At 44.6% G+C, this 20,892-nt stretch overlaps 1 protein-coding gene and 1 pseudogene across 2 annotated transcripts in view; one reads left to right on the top strand and one right to left on the bottom strand.

The window, feature by feature from the left end:
• Positions 1-20,892, bottom strand: part of Wwc3 (WWC family member 3) — a 63,394-nt gene that overhangs the window by 5,131 nt on the left and 37,371 nt on the right. The window contains exons 8-19 of one of the 2 annotated variants that reach the window (XM_010613993.1): positions 18,650-18,892; positions 16,648-16,737; positions 15,368-15,933; positions 10,355-10,475; positions 9,093-9,167; positions 8,245-8,331; positions 6,990-7,182; positions 5,356-5,523; positions 4,569-4,720; positions 2,309-2,474; positions 1,578-1,742; positions 303-395 (exon numbers count right to left, since the gene is read on the bottom strand). In XM_010613993.1, the coding sequence (XP_010612295.1) occupies positions 303-395; positions 1,578-1,742; positions 2,309-2,474; positions 4,569-4,720; positions 5,356-5,523; positions 6,990-7,182; positions 8,245-8,331; positions 9,093-9,167; positions 10,355-10,475; positions 15,368-15,933; positions 16,648-16,737; positions 18,650-18,892 (2,119 nt within the window). The remainder of the gene's footprint in view (positions 1-302; positions 396-1,577; positions 1,743-2,308; positions 2,475-4,568; positions 4,721-5,355; positions 5,524-6,989; positions 7,183-8,244; positions 8,332-9,092; positions 9,168-10,354; positions 10,476-15,367; positions 15,934-16,647; positions 16,738-18,649; positions 18,893-20,892) is intronic. The other variant, XM_010613992.2, reaches the window with a different exon arrangement.
• On the top strand, positions 17,876-17,974 carry LOC117284904 (annotated as a pseudogene).

Genomic DNA, 20,892 nt, shown 5'->3' with positions numbered 1-20,892 from the left:
TAAAATTAAAAAAAAAAACAAAAAAAAACAAAACAAAAAAAAGAAGTAACTATTACATAGAAATTATTGCTCATTCCTTTCAACAGCTAAGAAGATCACAAATTAGGTGAAATGATACTGTCTTAAGATTGATAACATAATATATATGCTTTCAAAATTATATACTAAAAACAAGAAAATGAAAATATCATTACCTTTTAATTAATATGACCTTAAGTATCATCTAAAATATTACTTTGTATGGGTTATAAAATAACTCCTATGGCAAGTATAAATTCCACATTGGTTTATATGGCACATACCTGTTTGTAGCGAAGGGTTCGTCTTTCCAGAGTATTTCGGACAAAGGGAGACTTCCGGGGAAGTGTTGAACTGTCACTGTCACTACGATAAAGCTGCATCAAAAAGAATGATGTTCAGAGACAAGTGATCAGAAATTCACTATGCTTTCTTTGTATGTATTCCAAATGGGATTATTTTCTCTTCACAGACATTCAAACTCACTTAAGACTTCTTTCTGGTGCTACTACCAGGTCTTTGGATTTCAGTTAAAACAGAAGTTTCAAGGGAAAATGAAAGACAAAACCAAAATAAAACAAAACCACCAATCCTCTGGTCCTCTTTCATGTCTATCAATGGACCCACAGGGAGTCAGTAACATTTCTGCCCTATGGATAACAACTACAACCTGGCTCATGAAAGGCAGCGCTTGTACTCAGCATTTTACTCTATTGGTTACTTGCATTTGCTAGATTTCTGCTTTCTAGAAAAGAGCCTCATTCCTTAAACACCACCTCCTCCAGCTCCATGCTGTCTACATCACACTGCCACTACCTGCTGACCACCAACTCACTGTCCTGTCTTCAATGACTACGCTGCCTCAGCTCTCTCTTCCACCTACACGAGGGTCCACATCCATATGTGCATATTAGAACCATCTGAGAGCTCTCCAAGTTCTGATGTGCATGCCCCACCTGTGAGCCTCTGGGATAGGACCTGGGCATCAGTACATGGGGAAACTTCCCCATGTGATTCCGTAGCCAGGTGCAGCCAATGCTGAGAACCACTGAGTGTCTCCCCCTTTCCCACTGGGTAGGAACTTAGACATGGGGGAGTCGGAACCTATGGGCTCAGCACCTGGAGTCTTGAAGGTCACTGTCACCCTTCTGCAGGGGACATGGATACACTACAGCAGCAAGGCCCTGTCTCCCAGATTGCAACCTGATTCAAGTCAGTCACTGTTTAGTGACCGTCAGTCAACTCATTATTCTTTAGCCTTATGTGGCAATGGTATGCTTGCCTCTTGACGGAGCTGGTGAGTAAACAACACTGAAAATCCTGGGAAAACAAATGCCAACCCTGAAGCGATGCAGAGTTAGACAAGAGCAGGATGAGGGTGGGAGATGGAAGCTCAATGCTGATTTCATCTCCATATGTGTGTGGTATTCATCGATCAACTGGTATGATTTATGAGAATACATATGTCTTTTAGCATAAATAGTAAAGAGGAAAACACAGCAGAGAACAAAAGAAGGAAATGTTCCAGACAAGTGGCAAAGGAATTTATTTGTACTCACTCGGCAAACATACTGGCTTCGTGCTCCGGGCGAGAAAGTCTGAGAACGGACAATAGTACTACTGCGAACAAAAGGCGAACCACGGGCCCGGCGTCCGGGTCGCTCCTTCAGGATGCTTGCCGCTTCTTCTGGGAAGAGATCTTCTGTGTTGGTTTCCTTGTCAACCTACAGAGTAGTTCATTTATTACCACAACTTACCCCATAACACAAGCAGCAAAGTTAGTGTGGACACTGTCTCTCCCACTTCTCCACTTGCAGGTCTAGCTTGTGTATCACACCTAAGGCATCCAGGACTGAATGGCTGAGACGGCCCCTACCTGATGGAGAGCCTTTGACAAGGATTTCTACTTTCTCTTCATGGAGAAAACATCCCAGTGGCATCATGGACTCTGTCTTTCATACACCCCATATCTGGTCCTAGGGGAAATCCTGTTGGCTCAGTATTAAGTGGCCTGCGACTACTTGTCACTAACCCTTCATCTGAGTCACTATCATCTAGTGGGCTTCTCTCTACTCTTCTCAACTGCACACCTTGGTGCCCCTCCAATTTGTTCTCAATACAGCAGCCAGGGAGAGCCAAAGCCACTCCTCTTTGTTCCCTTAAATGTTACTCCTCTGCCTATTCTCTCCCCTTCCCATGATAGACCTGGGAGCACACTTCCTCTCCTTGCAGGGCTACTCCTTTCAAATGTCGGGGGACTCTGAGGAATCTCCTGACGTTTTCTTCTTACCTTAATAGGTGGGAGCTGACGTTTCTCGGGACAGTAGGGATCTGTCTGGCCAGCAAACTTGTGTCCATGAATGGAGTTGACAGCAACACAGGGCTCTGCTGGGTATGGGGGGCTGGTCTGGGTGCAGTTGCTGCAGCCACTGTCAACTGAGTCAGCCTGCCAGCTCCTAAAGGTGACAATGCAAATGCCCACAGAATGTTCCTCAGAGGGATTTCTTTCCTGGTCGTTTTTGAAGCTCAGTAGCAGAAGCACCAGATAAAACCTGTTCCTTTCCAATAACTGAAGACAGTTGCTGTTCTCATAAAGTACAAGGGCACTTCTGCTTTCTAGGGAAGATGACGCTTCAAGGCCTTTTATTAAATGGAAGGTCTGTCTTTCCGTGAAGCAGGCACTGTGCTAAGTGCTTGGTATGTATTATCGAACTGCAATAACACCAAGAGTTAAGGCACATTGCTGTTCTTGTTTTATAGATGGAGAAACTAGGACAAGGATACATTATTGATAAATGGCAGAGCCTGGATTAGAACCAGGACCACCTACCTGCCTTCTGAGCATATATATATGTATGTGTGTGTGTGTGTGTGTGTGTGTGTGTGCTAAGTGCTTGGTATGTATTATCGAACTGCAATAACACCAAGAGTTAAGGCACATTGCTGTTCTTGTTTTATAGATGGAGAAACTAGGACAAGGATACATTATTGATAAATGGCAGAGCCTGGATTAGAACCAGGACCACCTACCTGCCTTCTGAGCATATATATATGTATGTGTGTGTGTGTGTGTGTGTGTGTGTGGTGTGTGTATCAATTCTCCTGCCTCAATCTCCCAGAGTGCTAGGGTTATAGGCATGTGCCACCACGCTTGGCTCAGAGCCTATATTCTTTTTTTTTTTTCAGCTTTAATTGAGTTTATTGGTACATTTTAGGGATACAGTACAGTTACATTCATTGTTGGGATCTTGTACCTCTACATGACAAGTCTTGATTCTCATTTTTTCCCCTTACCTCTGCCCTCCCTTCACCCCCTCCTCCCCTCCTCATCTACAAACACTTTATTTTCATCTTTTCATTCTCTCACATTTTTTTCTTTTCCCTTTTTACTCCTCCCCTCCCCATCCCACCTTTCCTACACCTTTATTCTTAATGTCTGAGCTATTACTTCCCCAGAGATGGTTGAATTAAACCAAAATAATTAAATGTTAACTGTTTCCATCATCGTTATTACAACATCTGTTTAGTGCAGAGATACCACAAAGAATAGCATGGGGAAGAGAGAAATTGCATCCCTAAAAAAAAAGAGTTTGGAAATAACTATGTGTAGACAAACCTTAAGGCATAGATATACAAACATATTTTATGCAAACTGAACAAAAAAGGATTAAACAAGATGAGCTAGTCCTGAAATCTCAAGCACTAAATCTGACAGGTAGAAATGCTTTGAAGGATTCTGTTGAGACTGGCTAATAGGCTGCTTTGAAAAAGTGGATTATTTCTAATCACAGACATCTAAATGGTCAGAGAGAGTGATAGCATGTGTGGTGCTATTTACCACAAATTTCTCATCACTGGGTAGATATAATTCCATTTTTATTGCCTATGTGGACATCAAAATGCAAATGAGTAAGGACCTCTGTGTTTTAAAAAATAAAATAATTTGAGAAAATAACTTAAGAGGATCTTGTTGCACTCCATCCTGGTGGAAAAGAGTCACTCAACAGGCCGGCTCTTGAACAGAACTTCCAGAAATGAAAGAAAAGGGGTAAAGCCTTCCTAGGGCCTTGAAGCAGAGAGCTCAGGCATCACTGCCATCAGGTCAGCATGACATTTGCCCCAGAGTCCTGGCTCATGAGTAATGCTACCAAAGAGTTGCCTAGCACATTCTACAGAGGTATGACTGAGAAAAGCTGTTTGAACCCAAAAGCGCAGCTCCTTCCAAGAGAGAGACTGTTGACCAACTCTCACATTGGGCAGCCTCGCCCCAAGAAACACTGCCTCAGCTGGGCATGATGGCGCACACCTTTAATCTTAGCGCTGTAGGAGGCTGAGGCAGGAGACTCACAAGTTCAAGGTCAGCCTGGCAACCCAGCAAGATCCTGTCTCAAAATTTAAAAAAATAAAATAAAATAAATTGACTGGGGATGTAGCTGATGGTAAAGGCCCTGGGTCAATCCCCAGTACCACAAAAAAGAAAAAGAAAAGCATCATCATCATCCAGATGTGGTGGAAAGTGCTCGGAGCCCTTCCCTGGGCTGGGCACTCACCTCTCGGACACAGCCTCGGCCTGCTCTTCCTTCCGCTGGATCTCCAGGATACCCTCCTCAGTGCACTCCAGCTTCACACGCTCCTCAGCCAGCTCTCTTTCTACTGCCTGCAGCTGGGCCGTGGTTCTGGCCAGCAGCGCTGTCACTGCATCCTGCAGCAGAAAAGGGTGCCTCTGAGAACCAGCACAGCCCACCAGCTTGGGGTGCAAAACAGATGGCAGGCGCTGTATGCATGCCGCAGCTAGCATCTGTCCCACAGTGGACTCGCACATGCCTTCATGGCCCTGTGTGGCAGAACCCAGCCACCTGCACAGCAAGACCTGTCATACAGTTCTGAGGATGAAAACTTGGAGATAACCAATTCGCCAACACATGGGCATTAAAAAGCATTATCATACTAGGCACAGTAGTGCATGTCTGTAATCCTAATTATTCCAGGAGCTAAGGCAAGAGGATTGCCAATTGGCCAACATGGACAACTCAGTGAGACCTTGTCTCAAAATAAAATTTAACAACGTTGTAAATGTAGGTCAGTTGGAGAATACTTGCCTAGCGTGTGTGAGGCCCTAGGTTCAATCCGCAGTACTGGGGGAAAATGGCATTGTCATGAAATGGCCATATACATGGATATTTTTATTACTTCCTCTGAGGCGCTATTTCTTTATTGCCACTATTTTCTGGCTTTAAGTGTACATGAACCTTAGAAATGATTTCCCCAAGTAAAAGCCAGTTTCAAAGTCACAAAAGCAGCCACAAAATACTGGCTCCATAAAGTAGGGCCCAGTACCGTTGTCCCGGAGCTGACATGCACAGGGTCCTGGGTGGCACTATTGCCTGAACGCCCATTCTCCTTTGTCTTGGGTGGCTCGGAGCTGGCAAAGACCTGTACTGGGTACCAGCGCAGCTGCATGTCGCTTGAACTGTCATAGTCAGCCAAGTTTATCTGAGCAATGCCCTGCACAGGAGTTGAGAAGAAAAGTCAGAACAAGCATTGAATGATTTCAGCTTCACGGGAGTCCTGTAAAATATCAAGTTCACCCTTCAATCTTAAGACATAACTATTTCATTCCTACTAAAAGGACTGTAGTACAATAAAAGTGCCTTGAGGCAGGAAAGAAGAAATGAAGACAGGTAGAGGAGACAAGAAATCTAGAGCTCTAAGGTAGGATCAAAGCCACACAAGGCTACCCAAACGGATATTCCCTACTCCCTGTGCTTATGTTCTCTAGGTTGGCTGGTTTCTTCCAGACCCATCATATACAAATGCATTAAAGATGCTGTAAGTTCATGAGTTAACCTGGTTGATAAGGTAAAGGGCAGCAACCTGACCTTAAGATAAACAAATGGACTCAGGGGATTCAAAGAATATCTTCAGGAAAAACACCTTAGATCATCCATCCTAAAGGATACTTCCAGGACCACATACATGCCCCCAAATCCATTCAACAAGACGGCTCTCACTTGCCTAATAAATCTGCTATATGCCTTTCACTCATGCACACTGCAATGATTTCTTGTGAGGAGAATTGAAGAACCTACCCTGTGGAGAGGCAAGATGAGGACCTCCTTGAACCCCATCCTCTGGCCATCCCGGAGGAGGCTAAGAGAGGAGGGGTGGCTCCCTGGTTGCTTGTTTTGCTCAATCAGAAAATGCTGGAAAAGGGACAGGGGTAGAGAATGACAACTTGGGGTGCTAGGTGCAGCTCAGGGCTTTGTCACTCGATGAGCCACTGATTCGTTCAGGAACTTCTGAACCTGAGAAAGGGCTGGCTGGCTGAACGCTATACTTCCTACTTCCCTGAACGCCAAGTCCTAGCCTGGCCTTGGACAGCTGGGCACTGAAAACTGACCACTTCCTCTCTTCTCTGGAGGCCTAGTCCTAGGCTTCCAGACAAAATGTAGGGCATCCAGGTTTATAATATGTGAGTGTCACATATGGCATAGGGTGTACTTATACTAAAAATGGCACTCAAATTTAACTGGTAGCCTGCATTTTTATTCGCCTAATAAGTCCTCAATGGACAATGGGGATAGGGTGGAAGCTATCTCACTGAGATTTTGCAAGTACTGAGACAATACACTTAAACTACAACACTTGAGAAGAGGATTGGTTCACTCATCCCTTTGTGCCCTCTCAGCTATAGACAGCACTTAACACTAGTAGAGTTTCTAAGCAGAGACATATGTTAAAGAAAAGAGAGGAAGGGAGGGAGGCAGAAAGACAAAAACTAAGAAAAAATGACATAGGAATAAAATACAAAGAGAAAGAAAAGACATGGGGAAAGGAAAGAATGAGAAGAGAGAATAAAAAAGAAAAGAAGAGGAAAAGAGAGAAAGGGAAAGAAAAGGAAGGGAGGGCACTGAAGCGGAGACAAACACAAAGGGGAGAAAAGGGAGGGAGTACGAGCCAGGGAGCCATACCAGCAATTCTTCCTGCATCTGAGGATTCACTGAGCACACATATAACTGAAGTGACTTCACTGTCAACATGCTGAAATGCACAGGGATTCTGAACACTTCGTTAAACACCAGCGGGGCTTGGAATTCCAGAGTCTTGGAGCAGTAGGTATTGGGAGTGCCAGAGTCGAGTGGGGGCAGATAGACGCGGATGTGGCTGGCAGCAGAGAGGAGGAAAAGCATTGGTAGGTTGTGCTCGTGACACCAACGTGTCACCAAAGCACACCCACATGTGGTGCCCTCTTTGTATGTCCATGGGGACAAGTTCAGAGTCTACTAGGAAAAGTTCTACGTCAACTAGGAGTAAGCCCAAAGAACTAACCGACCTGCCCTCCAGATACTGGGGAGGGAGGAGGACTCAGTCCTCAAGAGGAAGACTTCAAGGTCTGAAGGCTCCAGGGACTGCTTTGCTTTCTTGGTCACCATATTGTGGCAAGAGCTCCTTGGCCTTCTCCTCCCAGCTCCTCCCGCCAGCTTGTCAGCCTATCACCTACAAGGATATGGTGCTGTGCTTGCTGCTGTTTCTACCCCAAGCCTGTATTTTGCCATAAAGGCAGTCTCGAACATTTGTGTCCATTGCAACATTATCATTGGGGTGAGATCCTAAGCTCCTTATGATAGGCCTAAGCCTTTAAAAAAACCCACGGAATTTGGGGCTGAGGGCAGAGTCATACCCTTGGGCAGTCACCTAGCTGGGTAAATGGGACCCACCAGGAGGCGCCCACCTGGGCCCATGCAGGGAAGTAGCAATCACTCTACTGAGGGCAAGGTCACCAGGGGACTCTCAAGAGTCCTAACTCCCATTTCCTGCTTCTGTCCTCAGCCAAAGACTCCCTCCCGCCGTAATCCCAGCCAGAGGCCTTGTAACACACATCCTGGGTTCAAAGAGCCAAGTAGGCCTATGCTGTCACTGCCCATCCCTGGGACCTGGGTGGACAATTTAAGCCCCAATACTGCCTGTAACAGGCACTTCTTTGGTATCAACACAGCACAGAACTCACCTGGTTCTGTTAACTTCATCTGCCTTCAATAATCAACTAGGCTCTTTTTAAAACTTAGAATCCTTTATACTTCAGATAGACATTCGCTGTTTTACTGTCAATTCTGGTTCCCAAAGGGTTTTCCTTCCCCAAACCGCCAAGCAGAGAGGTGGCATGCTGTCTGGAGGAGGGGGCCCAAAGGAGGTGACCACTATCTGTCCCCCAGCCCGGAAGCTTACATTTTGTAGTCTTCTCTCATCACCAGCCTGGCAAAGTTCCTCAGTTGGAGCACGTGCACAAGGAGACATTCGCTGGCACTGTCGTGTCTAGAAAATAAACCTGGAGATCATGGACCGCAAATACCCCACAATGGCAAAGCCCCCTGACTGGTCAGCAGCAGTGGCCATTAACTGAGGGGGGATTTTGCCCCAACCTACCTACCCCCAGGGGACATGTCACTGTCTGGAAACACTGTTTACTGTTACACTGGAGGGGAAGGGAGTGCCCTGGCATCCGCGGGTGGAGGCTAGGGATGCTACTGAAAAAGACATATCCCAGAGCACAAAACCATCTGGCTCCAAAGGCTAACAGTGTCAACCCTAAAACCAGGGACTAGAATAAACAGAGGAAGTCAAAGAAAATCACAAGGATCTTAACCTCCTGCCCTGCTGCTGTGAACAATATGGCGAGTGCCTAAACTGGAATTGTAATTAGAGACCAAACAACCAGATAACTCACTCGGGGATGACAGGGACCCTATTGTCTGTCCTGCAGTGAACAATACAATCAGCACGGGCAGAAATGGTAAAAAAAAAAAGTCCCCAAGAGCTAGTCGGGGCTTTCAGTACTCACTGCATTATGACTCCCAAGCCTCAGCACCATGAGGTAACACAGACACTTTTCTATCACTGCCTTCTGCCACCTCTGTCACCTAAGACCCACTGAAGTTGGACAAAGGTGAAGGAGCAGCACTTAGGTCACAGGGCCCCTCCACCTCACCTGGCCTACACATGGAGGTGGGTACCACGAAGTGAAGCCCATCCACAGGGTATCTTTAGGAGCAACAGGGAAGGGGCTTGGTACTCACAGAAATCCCACGTGGATCTGAGGCTCATCAATACTGCAGGAGTCTGCACAAGAAGGCTCCTCAGCCTCTTCATTCCTGAACAGAACAGGAAATGCACCCGGTTCATTTCAGAGGGAACCAGTCACGTGGCTTGTGCACTTACCCAGAAGAATGGCACCAAAGAGAACTAAACAAGAATGCCCACTAGGCTGCTGTAAAGGCATGCATGGCGGGTCTCCAGGAGCCATGGTATCTGCCTATAAACGACTGTTTCTTCTTTATGTTGTTTATGTTTTGCTTTGATTTATGAAATAACTCTGCATTCCATGTGATATGCCGGGCAACATTCAAAAGTTAGCTTTCAAAAAAGTTAACAGTAACTGAAATGTCTCAGGGTTACCTGAACCTTACAAAGGTACAAAGACGCAATGGCTTCATAGGTATTGCAGGAAAAAAAAGAAAGAAGCGGGGGGAGGAAGGATGGGGGAAGGGGGGAGAAAGAGAGAGACTGAGGGAGAAAGCAAGCTCAGAGTTCCAAAGTTTTGTTGTTTTGCTTTGTTTTTAATTGTAAGGCTATTTCTCTAACTCAGGAAAGAAGGGAGGCAGGAAATCCATTTCTAGGGAACATCTTTGTAAAAAAGCAAGAGTCTCTACCTCACATACACTATTCTCCTTTTTCAGTCTTATTGGGCTTCAGCCTTAATACATCCAGGGCCAGAGAGAAAAATGTCACCCTAGAACAGAATGACAGCCAGCCTTCAAATGCCACCCAGAAACCAAGGAGTATTCTTGGCAGGGTTCTAAACCTCAACCTCTCCAAATTGATAGAATTCGAAAACTACTTTATACCCCTGGATACACAAAGTGTCAATATATAAAAGCTTCCGGATGGATCTTCTTCGTGCATAACAGGAATACTGTGTTGTCAGCTTGCGGGGAAGGGAATAAGATGCCATAGCAAAGGATAAATCTGAGCCATTGGTAGAAAAAAATGGATGTACCTTGAGACCATAATGTTAAGTGAAATATTACATACAAGCTTAAATATTACATGTTTTCTTTCATATGAGAAACCCGAAGTATAAACAGAGAGGAAAAAAAGATATTATGAAACAATGAGATAGATTCTTTGCAAAAGGGAAGGGGATCAAGAATGATGGGAGGGGAAGCGGGGAGGGACGAGAAAAGAATTAAGACGTCTGGTGTAGCAGTACCAACAGCCCACAGTGAAGGCGTACTAACAGAAATAGAAATAAACAGTAAAAGAAGGCTCAGCTCCTTACCTTTTGGTTAAAGGTTCAAATACTCCACTATCACTTGCAAGTGAGTAATCCGAAAGGCAGGCAGAGACACGGCGCGCTCTTCTCTCCAGTCTCTTGGCGCTGTCTTCCCGGAGAGTCACTGCTGCAAATAAGGGACACACCTAAGTCAGACGATGATGGCACAGGAGGCCACAACCTCTCCAGCAGAGCCCTGCTAAGTCACTAAGGGTCCCAGAGACATGCCGTGATGATGTGTACATACGCATAAAGAACACCATGCACGACTGTCTCTAATACTGAAAAAACAGAAAAAACAGGCTGCTGGCTACTCTGAAAGCTGTTAAACTGTCTAGAAAGACACTTGGATTCATAAATTGCTTTTCACCCCCTTAATGAGCATACAGCACTTTAATAAAGACTCTCACACCCAAAAGAACAACACTGTGCTCCCAGACGGGTAGTAATTTTCATTCTCTTCTTTATGCTGCTTGGTATTTTCCACATTTATACAATAAACATACATCATATTGCTTTTGTAATAGAAAAAAAGTTTAATCACCTAAATACACCCTAACAAAATTTAACGACTTCCAAATCAGAGAGCACATTTGAACATAGACTAATCCTTTGCAAACAGATCCTTGGAGCCCTGCAGCTCACAGGGAGGGCACTGCCGTGCACACTTATCCATCTCCCTGACTGCAGTATCTTTCCTAATTGCCCTGGGATGAGACTGCCTTCCAGAACTGCTTTCCTGGGTACCATTCCCAGACAGTTTATTTTTGCTTCCTTACTTATTTTACTCACAAGCCAAAGATCATCACTGAAATTTTGCCTTCCAACATTTCACTGTTTCTGTCCCTTTCCTCACAGCAATAAGTTCCTTTATATAAAATATGCATAGAATCTTTCTATGTGAAATGTGACTATGTACACAGGAGACTCTGTTTTATAGAGAAGTACACTAAATACAGAATAAAATATAAAGCCCCAAACTAAACACTGCTTTGATATCATGAGGCCTCTTGCTAATAATACAGGTTTGTCTATGGCCCTATACTTTTCTTTGGCCATCTAGGCTCTTTCAATTAAAATTTTTGATATCTGTACATTCCTAAATTGAGGGAAATGCTAAGCCCAAAGGCATCCATCTCTGTTTTCAACCAATAATTCACACCAATTAAATCTAAACACATTAAACAGCACACAGAACAAACACACACAAGGGTATGGTCTTTGATTTATCTATGTCAACTGGAGACAAAAGCTAGCCTTCCAAAGGTCTGCAATGCCAAGCCTGGAGGTGTATTTGCTCCTGTCCTGGTCAACCAGGGACAGAGGCTGGCTCCATCCTGAGTTAGATGGAGGTACCAAGTCTCAGAATGAAGGCCAGGACAATGAAGTCCAGCTCTTTTCTTCACCCTTGCTGTGTGACGGATTTCAAACTCATGGCCCTAAACTAAAAATGGAACCTTCCAGTGTGTTGCATCAATTTCCAGCAAATGAAACCAATTACAGTTTCCATTCTCAGTCCTAAAACTAGGAAAAGTTCTTAAATTCCTTTAAGAGCAGGGTATGGTAGTACACAGCTATAATCCCAGTACTTTGGGAGGTTGAGGCAGAAGGATTACAAGTTTGATCCCAGCTTGGGAAACTTAGTGACTTAGCAAGACTCTGTCCAAAAAATACAAAAAGGGTCAGGAGTGTAGCTCAGTATGAAGACCCTGAGTTTAACCCCCAGTACCACAAATAGAAATGAAGATAGGTAGATAGACAGATAAAAATAAGTCCCTTTAAGGACACAGCCCTAGGTAACAATCCTAAGCACTCCTTGTAACTGTATCTGACGGTGCAACTCTGACCAAACTTCTCTCTCCTCATGACAATGGGAATGCATGAAGAGAGGAGGGAAATCAAAGAACTCCTCCTCGTGGATCAAAGGCCAAGTCACTGAACTCAGGGAGCAACCGGAAGCAGGAGTCACTGGGACATGAGCAGCAGCACTGCCCTGGGTGTGAAGACAGCAAGGAACAGCCCACAGCAAGGAACAGCTGAGACATCCACCACTGAGCTTCTAGGCAATGAGACAACCACAGCGAGCAATGCTGAAGAAGCAAGGAATACACATTCTTCTACACATTCACTTAAGAAGTCTCTGACTTTTTCACCCTTCAAGACAGACAGCCAGCCAGACAGCAAAACCCAAAGGCATGAACACTGCTTGATAAAAAGGAAGGAAATACAACGAAAACCACATTGTGGGCAAAGCTTCCAGCTGACATTAAAATAATGAATGCCACTAAATTCTGGAGGAAAAAAATATGTATGGAGGAAAAATAGTGAAAGCTTTTGGAACAGTTCTTACATGACGTTAGTAGCTCTTGTGAATATTACTGTTGAAATAATAATGATAATGACAATTGATAAGTACACCCCAGCCGTCAGCATGGATTCACCACACAGATTTGCCCACAGCCTGAGCCACAAAAGGGAATGAGGATCCCAAGGCCACTTACAGTGAATGTTTCTGTAGAGCCGCATGAGAAAAGAGATAAAAAAGCACAAAGTGAAAACACTGTAGAATTTCAGTTAACAATTTTAAACAGAGTATCACTGTAATAAAATGAATTAATTGAGGGACAAAGTCAAGATTTTTATGGATTCTGATAAGCAGTTAATAATAGCTAGATGAAATAGGAAAGTATTTCAAAACCATGACACATTTGAGTTTCAAAACCCAGAGAAGATAACACCAGCAAAACGTAAAAAAATGTTCAGGGTTATAGCCTGTTGACCCACTTCTCTGATCTGACATCTGTTCCCTATGATTTGATTTAAATCACAGTGGAAGAAATCACTGCTTTGAGGGCTTGGGCAATTTTGATTTTTATCTTCCTAAATTTTGATCTTACTAAAACTTGCCTGGGGTGAAACAGTGCTGTTTTTCTAGCAAGACTGAAAAGGTGGCGGGAACTGCATGGCACTGGTCAAGGATAAATGATGGGGTGAGGGTAACTGGATGAGCACCAAGCTCCTCCTTTATGAAGCCATGAAAACCCTGGGCTCAGGAGTTCCCAGGAGGGTGAAGTTCCCTATGTCCATGCCTGAAGTTGGTTATACCACCCAGATAGCTGGGAGCACACAGCGGGACACGCTGACTCAGTCAACTGACAGTGTCAGGCAGGAATACACCAACAGGTGGCAGTATTTAAACGCAGACCAAGCAAATACTTCTCAGTCTAAGTTGAAACCATTTCAATGTCTGCCACAGGGTGGGAAGGAAAACCAAAGGAACCGGGATCAGAAATTAAATCAACTCTTCTCCCTCCCACCCTGTCTTTCCTGGCCCAAAGGGGTCCATGGACCTTGTGTAGATTTTCTGCATAACCAGGCTGATATTCTTGTATCTCAACATTTAGAGGAAAAACTACTGAGTAGGAGAAGAGGGAGACAGACTAAAGAGCAAAGTTTCAAGTTTAAGCAATGACAGATGCTCAATTCAGTCCTTACTGTGCACTTTCATTGTGAATAAAAGGAATAAACATAGAACAATGCACCAGTTATTAGAACAAAGGAAATGAAAGCTACCTGTATATGTGAAGTTACAGAAGCAATGTATCTAGGGATAGGAAAGTGTGCTTGTAAATATAGACATCAAAATAACAGAGATGCCAAAAAGTCATGGGAAAGCTCCAGAAAATACTGGCCTCTGGGTAAACATGTAAATATTAGCAGATTACTGTTCTACAGATATGTCAATCTAAAGATCAATTGGCTTTTCCACCCATCAGTCAATCCATATCACAGGTAACAGAATGGTGCAAATGGAGAGACCATAAAAATCACCTCCTTCTAGGGCAGGGAAGGTGAGGCGGCTCAAGGTTACAGGACTACCAGTCAAAAGGACAGGGAACAGAATCCTGGGCTCCAGACTGCGAGCCTGAAGCTGTTCTCTCTACACCACACTGGTTTTGTATTCCAGTTCTATTTCTATCCTTGGGTGCATAAATACTCCACAGTAGGCTTCTAGGGCTCCTCAGTCTCTGCACCACTTATATTTTGGACTGGATCTTTTATGCACTGTATTATGTTTAGCAGTATCCCTGGCCACTCTCTACCCCACTAGATGACAGTAGTACCCCCACTCCAGTTGTGACACCTAAGATGTCTTCAGACACTAACAAATGTCCCTAGGGCAAGGAACAAAAAGACCGCTGGTGGATAGCCACTATGCTATACAAATTATCTAGCATTTGCTGAAGTTGAATGCCTAAAACATTTTTTGCTGTGCAAATAAAAGTTGATTAAATAGGCTGAACTTCAGGAATGGGAGACATTGTTCTTCAAACTAAGGAAATTAAAACTTGCTGGGGGTTGGCTTGAAAAAGTCATTTTTCTCCCAAACAGTACCCTGGCACCTAGGAGGAGCTAAACTCAAGCAATTGGTCAGAGGAAGCTTCATGTTGCCAGGGGTTCTCCATGTAGACCACCAGAGACACCGGATTGGGACAGATGATTGATACTTACTGGTATGTCTTTTGAAATTATGCAACTATTATCATTTCCACAATTGATAAGACTTACATCTTTAAAACTACAAGGACAGAGGATAAAGAGATGAAGTTAAACTGGCAAAGCAGAGATTCCCACTGAACTATAAGCAGACACGAGTCATTTGCTCTCTGGGGTGGACATACACATAATGTGCCACCTTGGCACACAGCCTACAGAGTTCATTAAACCCTCGTACCTCTTTATCAGCCTCTGAATGTGGAGGACTCATTTTCAAAGGTTAAGTTCGTACTTAAAACAAGCCAAATAACTGGGAAAGACACTTTGTCAATGGTGAATATCTTTCCCTGACACACACAGGAAAGACTAGAGTAGGTGTGGTCCCCTCGTAACCCTGTCCATGTTCTTAAACTTCCAGCTCACTGGGAATGTGAGGAGCCACTAGCCCCAGTGCCACTGCATACAATACGTTTCCTGGATTTCAGACTTTGCCTCTAAAGGGGTGGTCTCAACACCACTTACATCCAGTGGCAGGGGCTCCGGCCCCTGGGGGTCCCCGCTCACGTGGGCCTTCTGTGTCCCCAGGGAATCCATGTGGTTGAAGTGGCGCTGGGCCCTGCAAATCTTCATCCCCCAGGGCAGAGGCCTGTGCTCGCAGTCTGTCTAGAGCACCCAGGCCTGGCACCTCAAAACTATCTGCCAACTGCGTCAGAGGTGAGTCCCTCGAAGCTGGGAGGAAGGGCGTGTCCAAGGGCGAGCTGGGGGGTGACAGAGAAGACAGGGAGGAACGGGAAGATAGCGATGCCAGGGACTGGGGGGTGTCTAGGGACCGCCTCTGCTTGTGGAAGCCTGAGTGGCTAGGTGGGTCTGCAAAGGGGACATCCCGTCCCAGGGTGTCGAAGGGAATCAGATCAAAGCGCAGGAGCTGGCCGCACTCAGCATCGGCCTTCTCGTACTGCGGGAGGCCATAGATGTCGGTGAAGCTGACCGAGCTCAGGGAACCTCGGCTCGAGGCCAGCGAGCCCCGGCTGGAGGCCAGCGACCCGCGGCTGCTCCCGGAGGACACAGTCAGAGTACTGGCAGACAGACTGAAAGAAGAGAGATCAGGTGTTAGAAACACACGTGGTAGGAACAGCAAACCCCTGTATTATCTATGACCACTGCATGCATTTGGGCAGACCTTTACTGGCATCTCCTGTGTTTTTCTCGATGAAATTAGGGGGCACAGAGCAACAGCAGACTCATGCCTGGGTTGGAGTTCTGGCTCAAAGGCAGACTGGCTGAGCATACTCAGTCAAGTTAATGGGTCATCTCCAAGGCTTGCACTTACTGGGGAATGGGATAATAACAGATCCTACCTCTGCACTCTTTTAGGAGGAATACCTGAGAAAGTAATCCGTATAAGGCCCTCAACACTATGCTTCACAATACAGTAAGTACCTGAAAAGGTGAGCTGTTAGTAAGCATCCAAACTACACTTAAAAATATTCATATCCTTTACAAAAACCTCCAAAATAAAAATGTGCATATATGAACACTTCTGAAGGTATTAGATTATGTATCCTTTTATAAAACTTGATTTAAGACTTATTTATTCTGAAGTCAAATTTGGTTTCCCTCATTTTCCCTGGGTCATACGTTAGCAGGTTTTCTTACAAATACATTGTATCTACTCTTCCATTCTTTGTTTTAACGTCACTTCAGGTTGCAAATTCCGGCAGGAGAAAATCCAAGCTAAAATTCATGCACATGTCATTGTAACATGATAATTAAGTATGGTTTTCTCTTCTACAGTAACCTACCTTTTTAACTGGGACTGGAGATAAGAAGTTAAGCGAGTGGCTTCTTCTAGTTGCATAAGTAGACAATTTCTCTTTTCCTGAAGTAGAATCCTGCAGGTAAGAAAATAATCAATTGGTAGATTTGAAATACAGTATGGGGAATATATTTTCACAAAAAAGAAATTCAACTACAAAATCCCTGTAAATGATATGGGTTGGAATGACCACCAATGCTAAAAGCATCTAGGTTTGTTATGACTTGTATCTAGATGTCCCCGCAAAGCCTCATGTACTCATAGGTAGGAGTTTGGGGAGTTGGCTGGATCTAGGGTATGTGATGCTGGAATTAAGTGTGTGATTACTAAATTAGTCCATTGATTGGCTTGTCATAGTTCTAGGTTTTGATAATGGAAAGGCACACCCTGAGTGTCAGTACTACCACCCTAAGGGTATGTAGCCTGGATAGAATATAAGGGACAGAAAAAAAGGTTGTTGCTGTTGCTTCTTGCTTACTTGCTGCTTCCTTGCTACTTCACTGCATTGCTGCCTTCTGCCCATCATAAACTGTTCCTCCTCTGGGATGCCCCTCTGCCATGCCACCCTGCCTTAGAGCCAGCCAACTATGGACTGAAACCTCTACAAACTGTGAGCAAAATAACTTTTTTCTTTTAACCTTGAGTGTTGAGTATTTTCTCCCAGAAATGAGAAAAGGTAACTAAGACAAGGTCCTAAGTGCCAATTAAGACTGCTCTTGCCTTGTTTGAAAAAATACATCCCTGGCATTTGGAGGAATGCCTGGTGCATCATAAATGGTTGATACATAGGTGGACAGGGCAGCAGCATGGTACTCAGGGTTCATGGCAGCCAAGCATAAAGATGCCCAATAAATACCAAGAGCAGTCGTAAAATGTGATGAAATATTACTTCTAAGTGCATTTGTGTACATCAAGTAATCCCAGTGACTTAAAATCTAGATAAAGAATGCTCATGGTGGTGCAGCTTATGGTCATGTTAATGCACTGAATTTTAGGAAGCCAGGATATTAACAAATGGGGTATGGATTCTCCAAAGCTCGGCCAAGCTCCATAGATAAACTGCTGACAGCTGTTAAATATGGAAAGCAGACATAGCCTTCGACACCATCCACAACTGCAGGAGGCAAATGGAAACCAAGAGATGTGGCACATGATGAAAGGCTGAACAACTTGGCACTGAAGAATACTAAAGACACTGACTTCATGTGTTCTATATCACTTCTCGGCCTTTTGGCTAAGATCAAGTGTAGTATCTATGCTTGAAACAGTCTGAAGACCAACAGAGGAGAGGCACATTCAGAAACAGACCTATAACAGGCTGCCAACTTCCTCCTGCAAAAGAAAGAGCAGCCCTCTCTGGCTAGAGATCAAAGTTGGAGATAGGGGACTTCCACAATACTATGGGGACCACTTCACCAAGGCCACAAAGCTGGACCATCACCTGCCTCCCCATCTTCCTGCTGATACCAAGTCTAAACAAATACAGGCAAAAGCATCAAGCACCTATGGCAGGAACGATACAGATCGGTGGTAGATCATTGCCTTCCTCACTCCTTCCTGCTTCTCAATCATCTCCCACTTCTGAGCAGGCACCAGGAGACTTGGGATCCCTGGGGAGCAGCAGGCACCTCTTGTGGCACAGAAGGTACATGCTTCCTCCTCTACTTGGCAAGTAGCTGCTCTCAGTATATGCTGAACATCACTAATTTTAAAATCTAAAATCTGAAATGATTCAAAATCCCACACTTTTACAGTGCTTTCAGATTTTAGATGTTCAGATTTGATTCTTTGCAAATATTCCAAACTTTAAGAAAATGCCACAACTGGAAACACTATTGGGCCCAAGCATTTCAGATAAGGGATACTTGACCTGTAATAATCAAGAACATGCTCAAGCCATATATAAGACATCCAATCTAGCTTTTCCAGCTAGTTCTTCACTGGAAGCTGTGTCCCACCTGCCCCTGAATCTCTGGACACCAGCCCACCTTTCCGTGGCACCCTGTGCCGATGTGGCCCGCGCCCGCTGGATCTCTTCCTCCAAGCGTCGCTTCTCTTCCTCTAGCCGGGACATGTCTTCAGCTGACCTCCGCTGCTGAATGATGAGCTGCAGCTCTTGAAGCAGGGCCTCTTTCTCTTTGATGAGCTGCAGCCGGTCCCTGTCGGCCTCGGCCATGCCCGGCCACGACTCGTTTGCAAGCTGGGCCAGCTGCTGCTGAATATTCGAGACTCTGCAAGACAGAGGGCAAGGGGGATAACAACAAACATTTAAACATAGTCTTCATAAGTCTCTGCACTGTCACGATTCTGTAAACTCACTTTGTTAAAGAAATAGTGAAATAACTGCACTAACCTTAATAGGATTTGGAAATGATGGGTCACAAAAACAGTGCAAAACTCCTTTGTATAATCTGTCCTAGTCTTACATTCAAGATGACAACAATTACATTGTTCTTAGTTCAAAGAACTGACACAAAGGCTAGCAGTCTTCAACACGTCCATATTCTGTATTGTTCTGGGTTTTTGGTTCCCTTTGTGATACCATCCCAGAGTGGGAGGAAGCTGTTTGTCCCTGCCCCACGACAGGCAAATTCAAGAGAAGCTGTGGCTTTCTGCTCCTTTGGCTGTGCCTAAGTACTAAAGGCCACCTTGGGAAACTAACAAGAGAGAAATCCATCAACTTCTAGACAACAGCTCTGAAGCCTGGTACTCTTTCCTGCACCACGAACCTCAACCAGTTATGAATGTAAAATGCCCTGCAGAGGGCTGACACTCAACAAGCACCTTAAGCAGTGGGCAGCATGGCAGCAAATGTATATGAGCATGAGAGGGCGCCTTCTAAGCATGGATGTTGGTGTGGGATAATGGAACTGGATGTAAACCAGTCAACCTCACCAAAAATGTTGGCACAACCCTCAGGGTGTACCAACAGACGATGGCCCTGAATTCCCAAGTGCTTGCCTGGCAAACAGACTGCATCACTTTCTGTGTCCTGAAATAGTGTCAATGTACATTAAGTGAAACAGACATAGCTCATGTTTTTAGAGCATCCTTTAAAACAGGAATACTACTACTTAAGCCCCATTTTTTAAAAATGCTAAAGATGGGGTCTGGCATGCCTTCAGGGTGCTCCTGACTGTCAATCTGACACCCACTGCTCTCAAAGATGCCTCCTCTGCAGCCCTGTCCAGTCTGGAGGTTGCTAACTGGCCTTGGAGTTTTTACAGGTTTGCATTAGGCATGGATGCGAAGATCCTTACTAAAATGGGAATGGCAGACATAGGGCAGGAGTGTTCCTTGGACGACCCCTCTCCTGTGCCCGGGGTGGGTGGAATAAACTGAGTCTGCCTTCCCGCCTGCTGGGTCCAGCCCTCAGAATCCTTCTCAGCACAGAGCTTTACATAGATACCACCAACTGGCTAGAGTTGGCACATACATCAAAACCTGCTGCCTACTTCTGTGCCAAGTCAGGCTCCACCTAACCTAGACATGAACACAGGGCCTCATCAGCCTGGCAAGAGGATTGGACATGACTCCTTCCCCAGGTACCAAACTAATCCAAAACTCCACAGTCATGGAAAGAAAAGGGTATACAAGGTATTGCATAAGCGTACATATTTTACTCAAGTCCAGTTCTCCAACAAGGTAATGAAACTAGTTGAGTGTCAGTAGCTTTATTAGACAAGTTCTTTTTTAACTTAAAACTAATTTCCTGAAAATGTGTTGGAAAATGATGCCAAATCATGTCACTGAAAAAACTAATGACAGAGGCCGTTGACTAGGGTTAGGAATCCAACTGGGCTTAGGCGTCTGCCTATGTCTAATTAGTGTAATTAAAGTTTATGGTGGTCATATAATTGAAGCCCAAGGAAAATACACTCAAAGCAGACTCATAAATAAGTTAGTGCCAAATCAGGCGTTATAGCCAATGAAATTTCTGGAACATTCTACTGGCGAGCAAAGACAAGGGGAAAGAATAAATACTGAAAAACAATATGAAAATCCACTGTGGCCCCATATTTTTACTTTAGTTTATCTGATCCATAGGAAAGCCCATGATCCCAGCTAAGGATAACCACATTTAACTATTATACATATAATACAGATATTTTTAAATTTGGGGGGGTACCAGGGATCGAACTCAGGCTCTTGCACTTGCGAAGCAGGTGGCGGAATCACTCAGCCAAATCCCTGGCAAATATAGATACTTTTCCTTCTTCTTTTTTTTTTT

The sequence above is a fragment of the Fukomys damarensis genome, unplaced genomic scaffold, assembly GCF_012274545.1.
Source record: "Fukomys damarensis isolate Sample0158 unplaced genomic scaffold, DMR_v1.0_HiC HiC_scaffold_39, whole genome shotgun sequence".
In the NCBI taxonomy this organism is placed as follows: Eukaryota; Metazoa; Chordata; class Mammalia; order Rodentia; family Bathyergidae; genus Fukomys; species Fukomys damarensis.
Note: the sequence above shows the minus strand (reverse complement) of the source record. Positions and strands in the feature narration are given on the sequence as shown.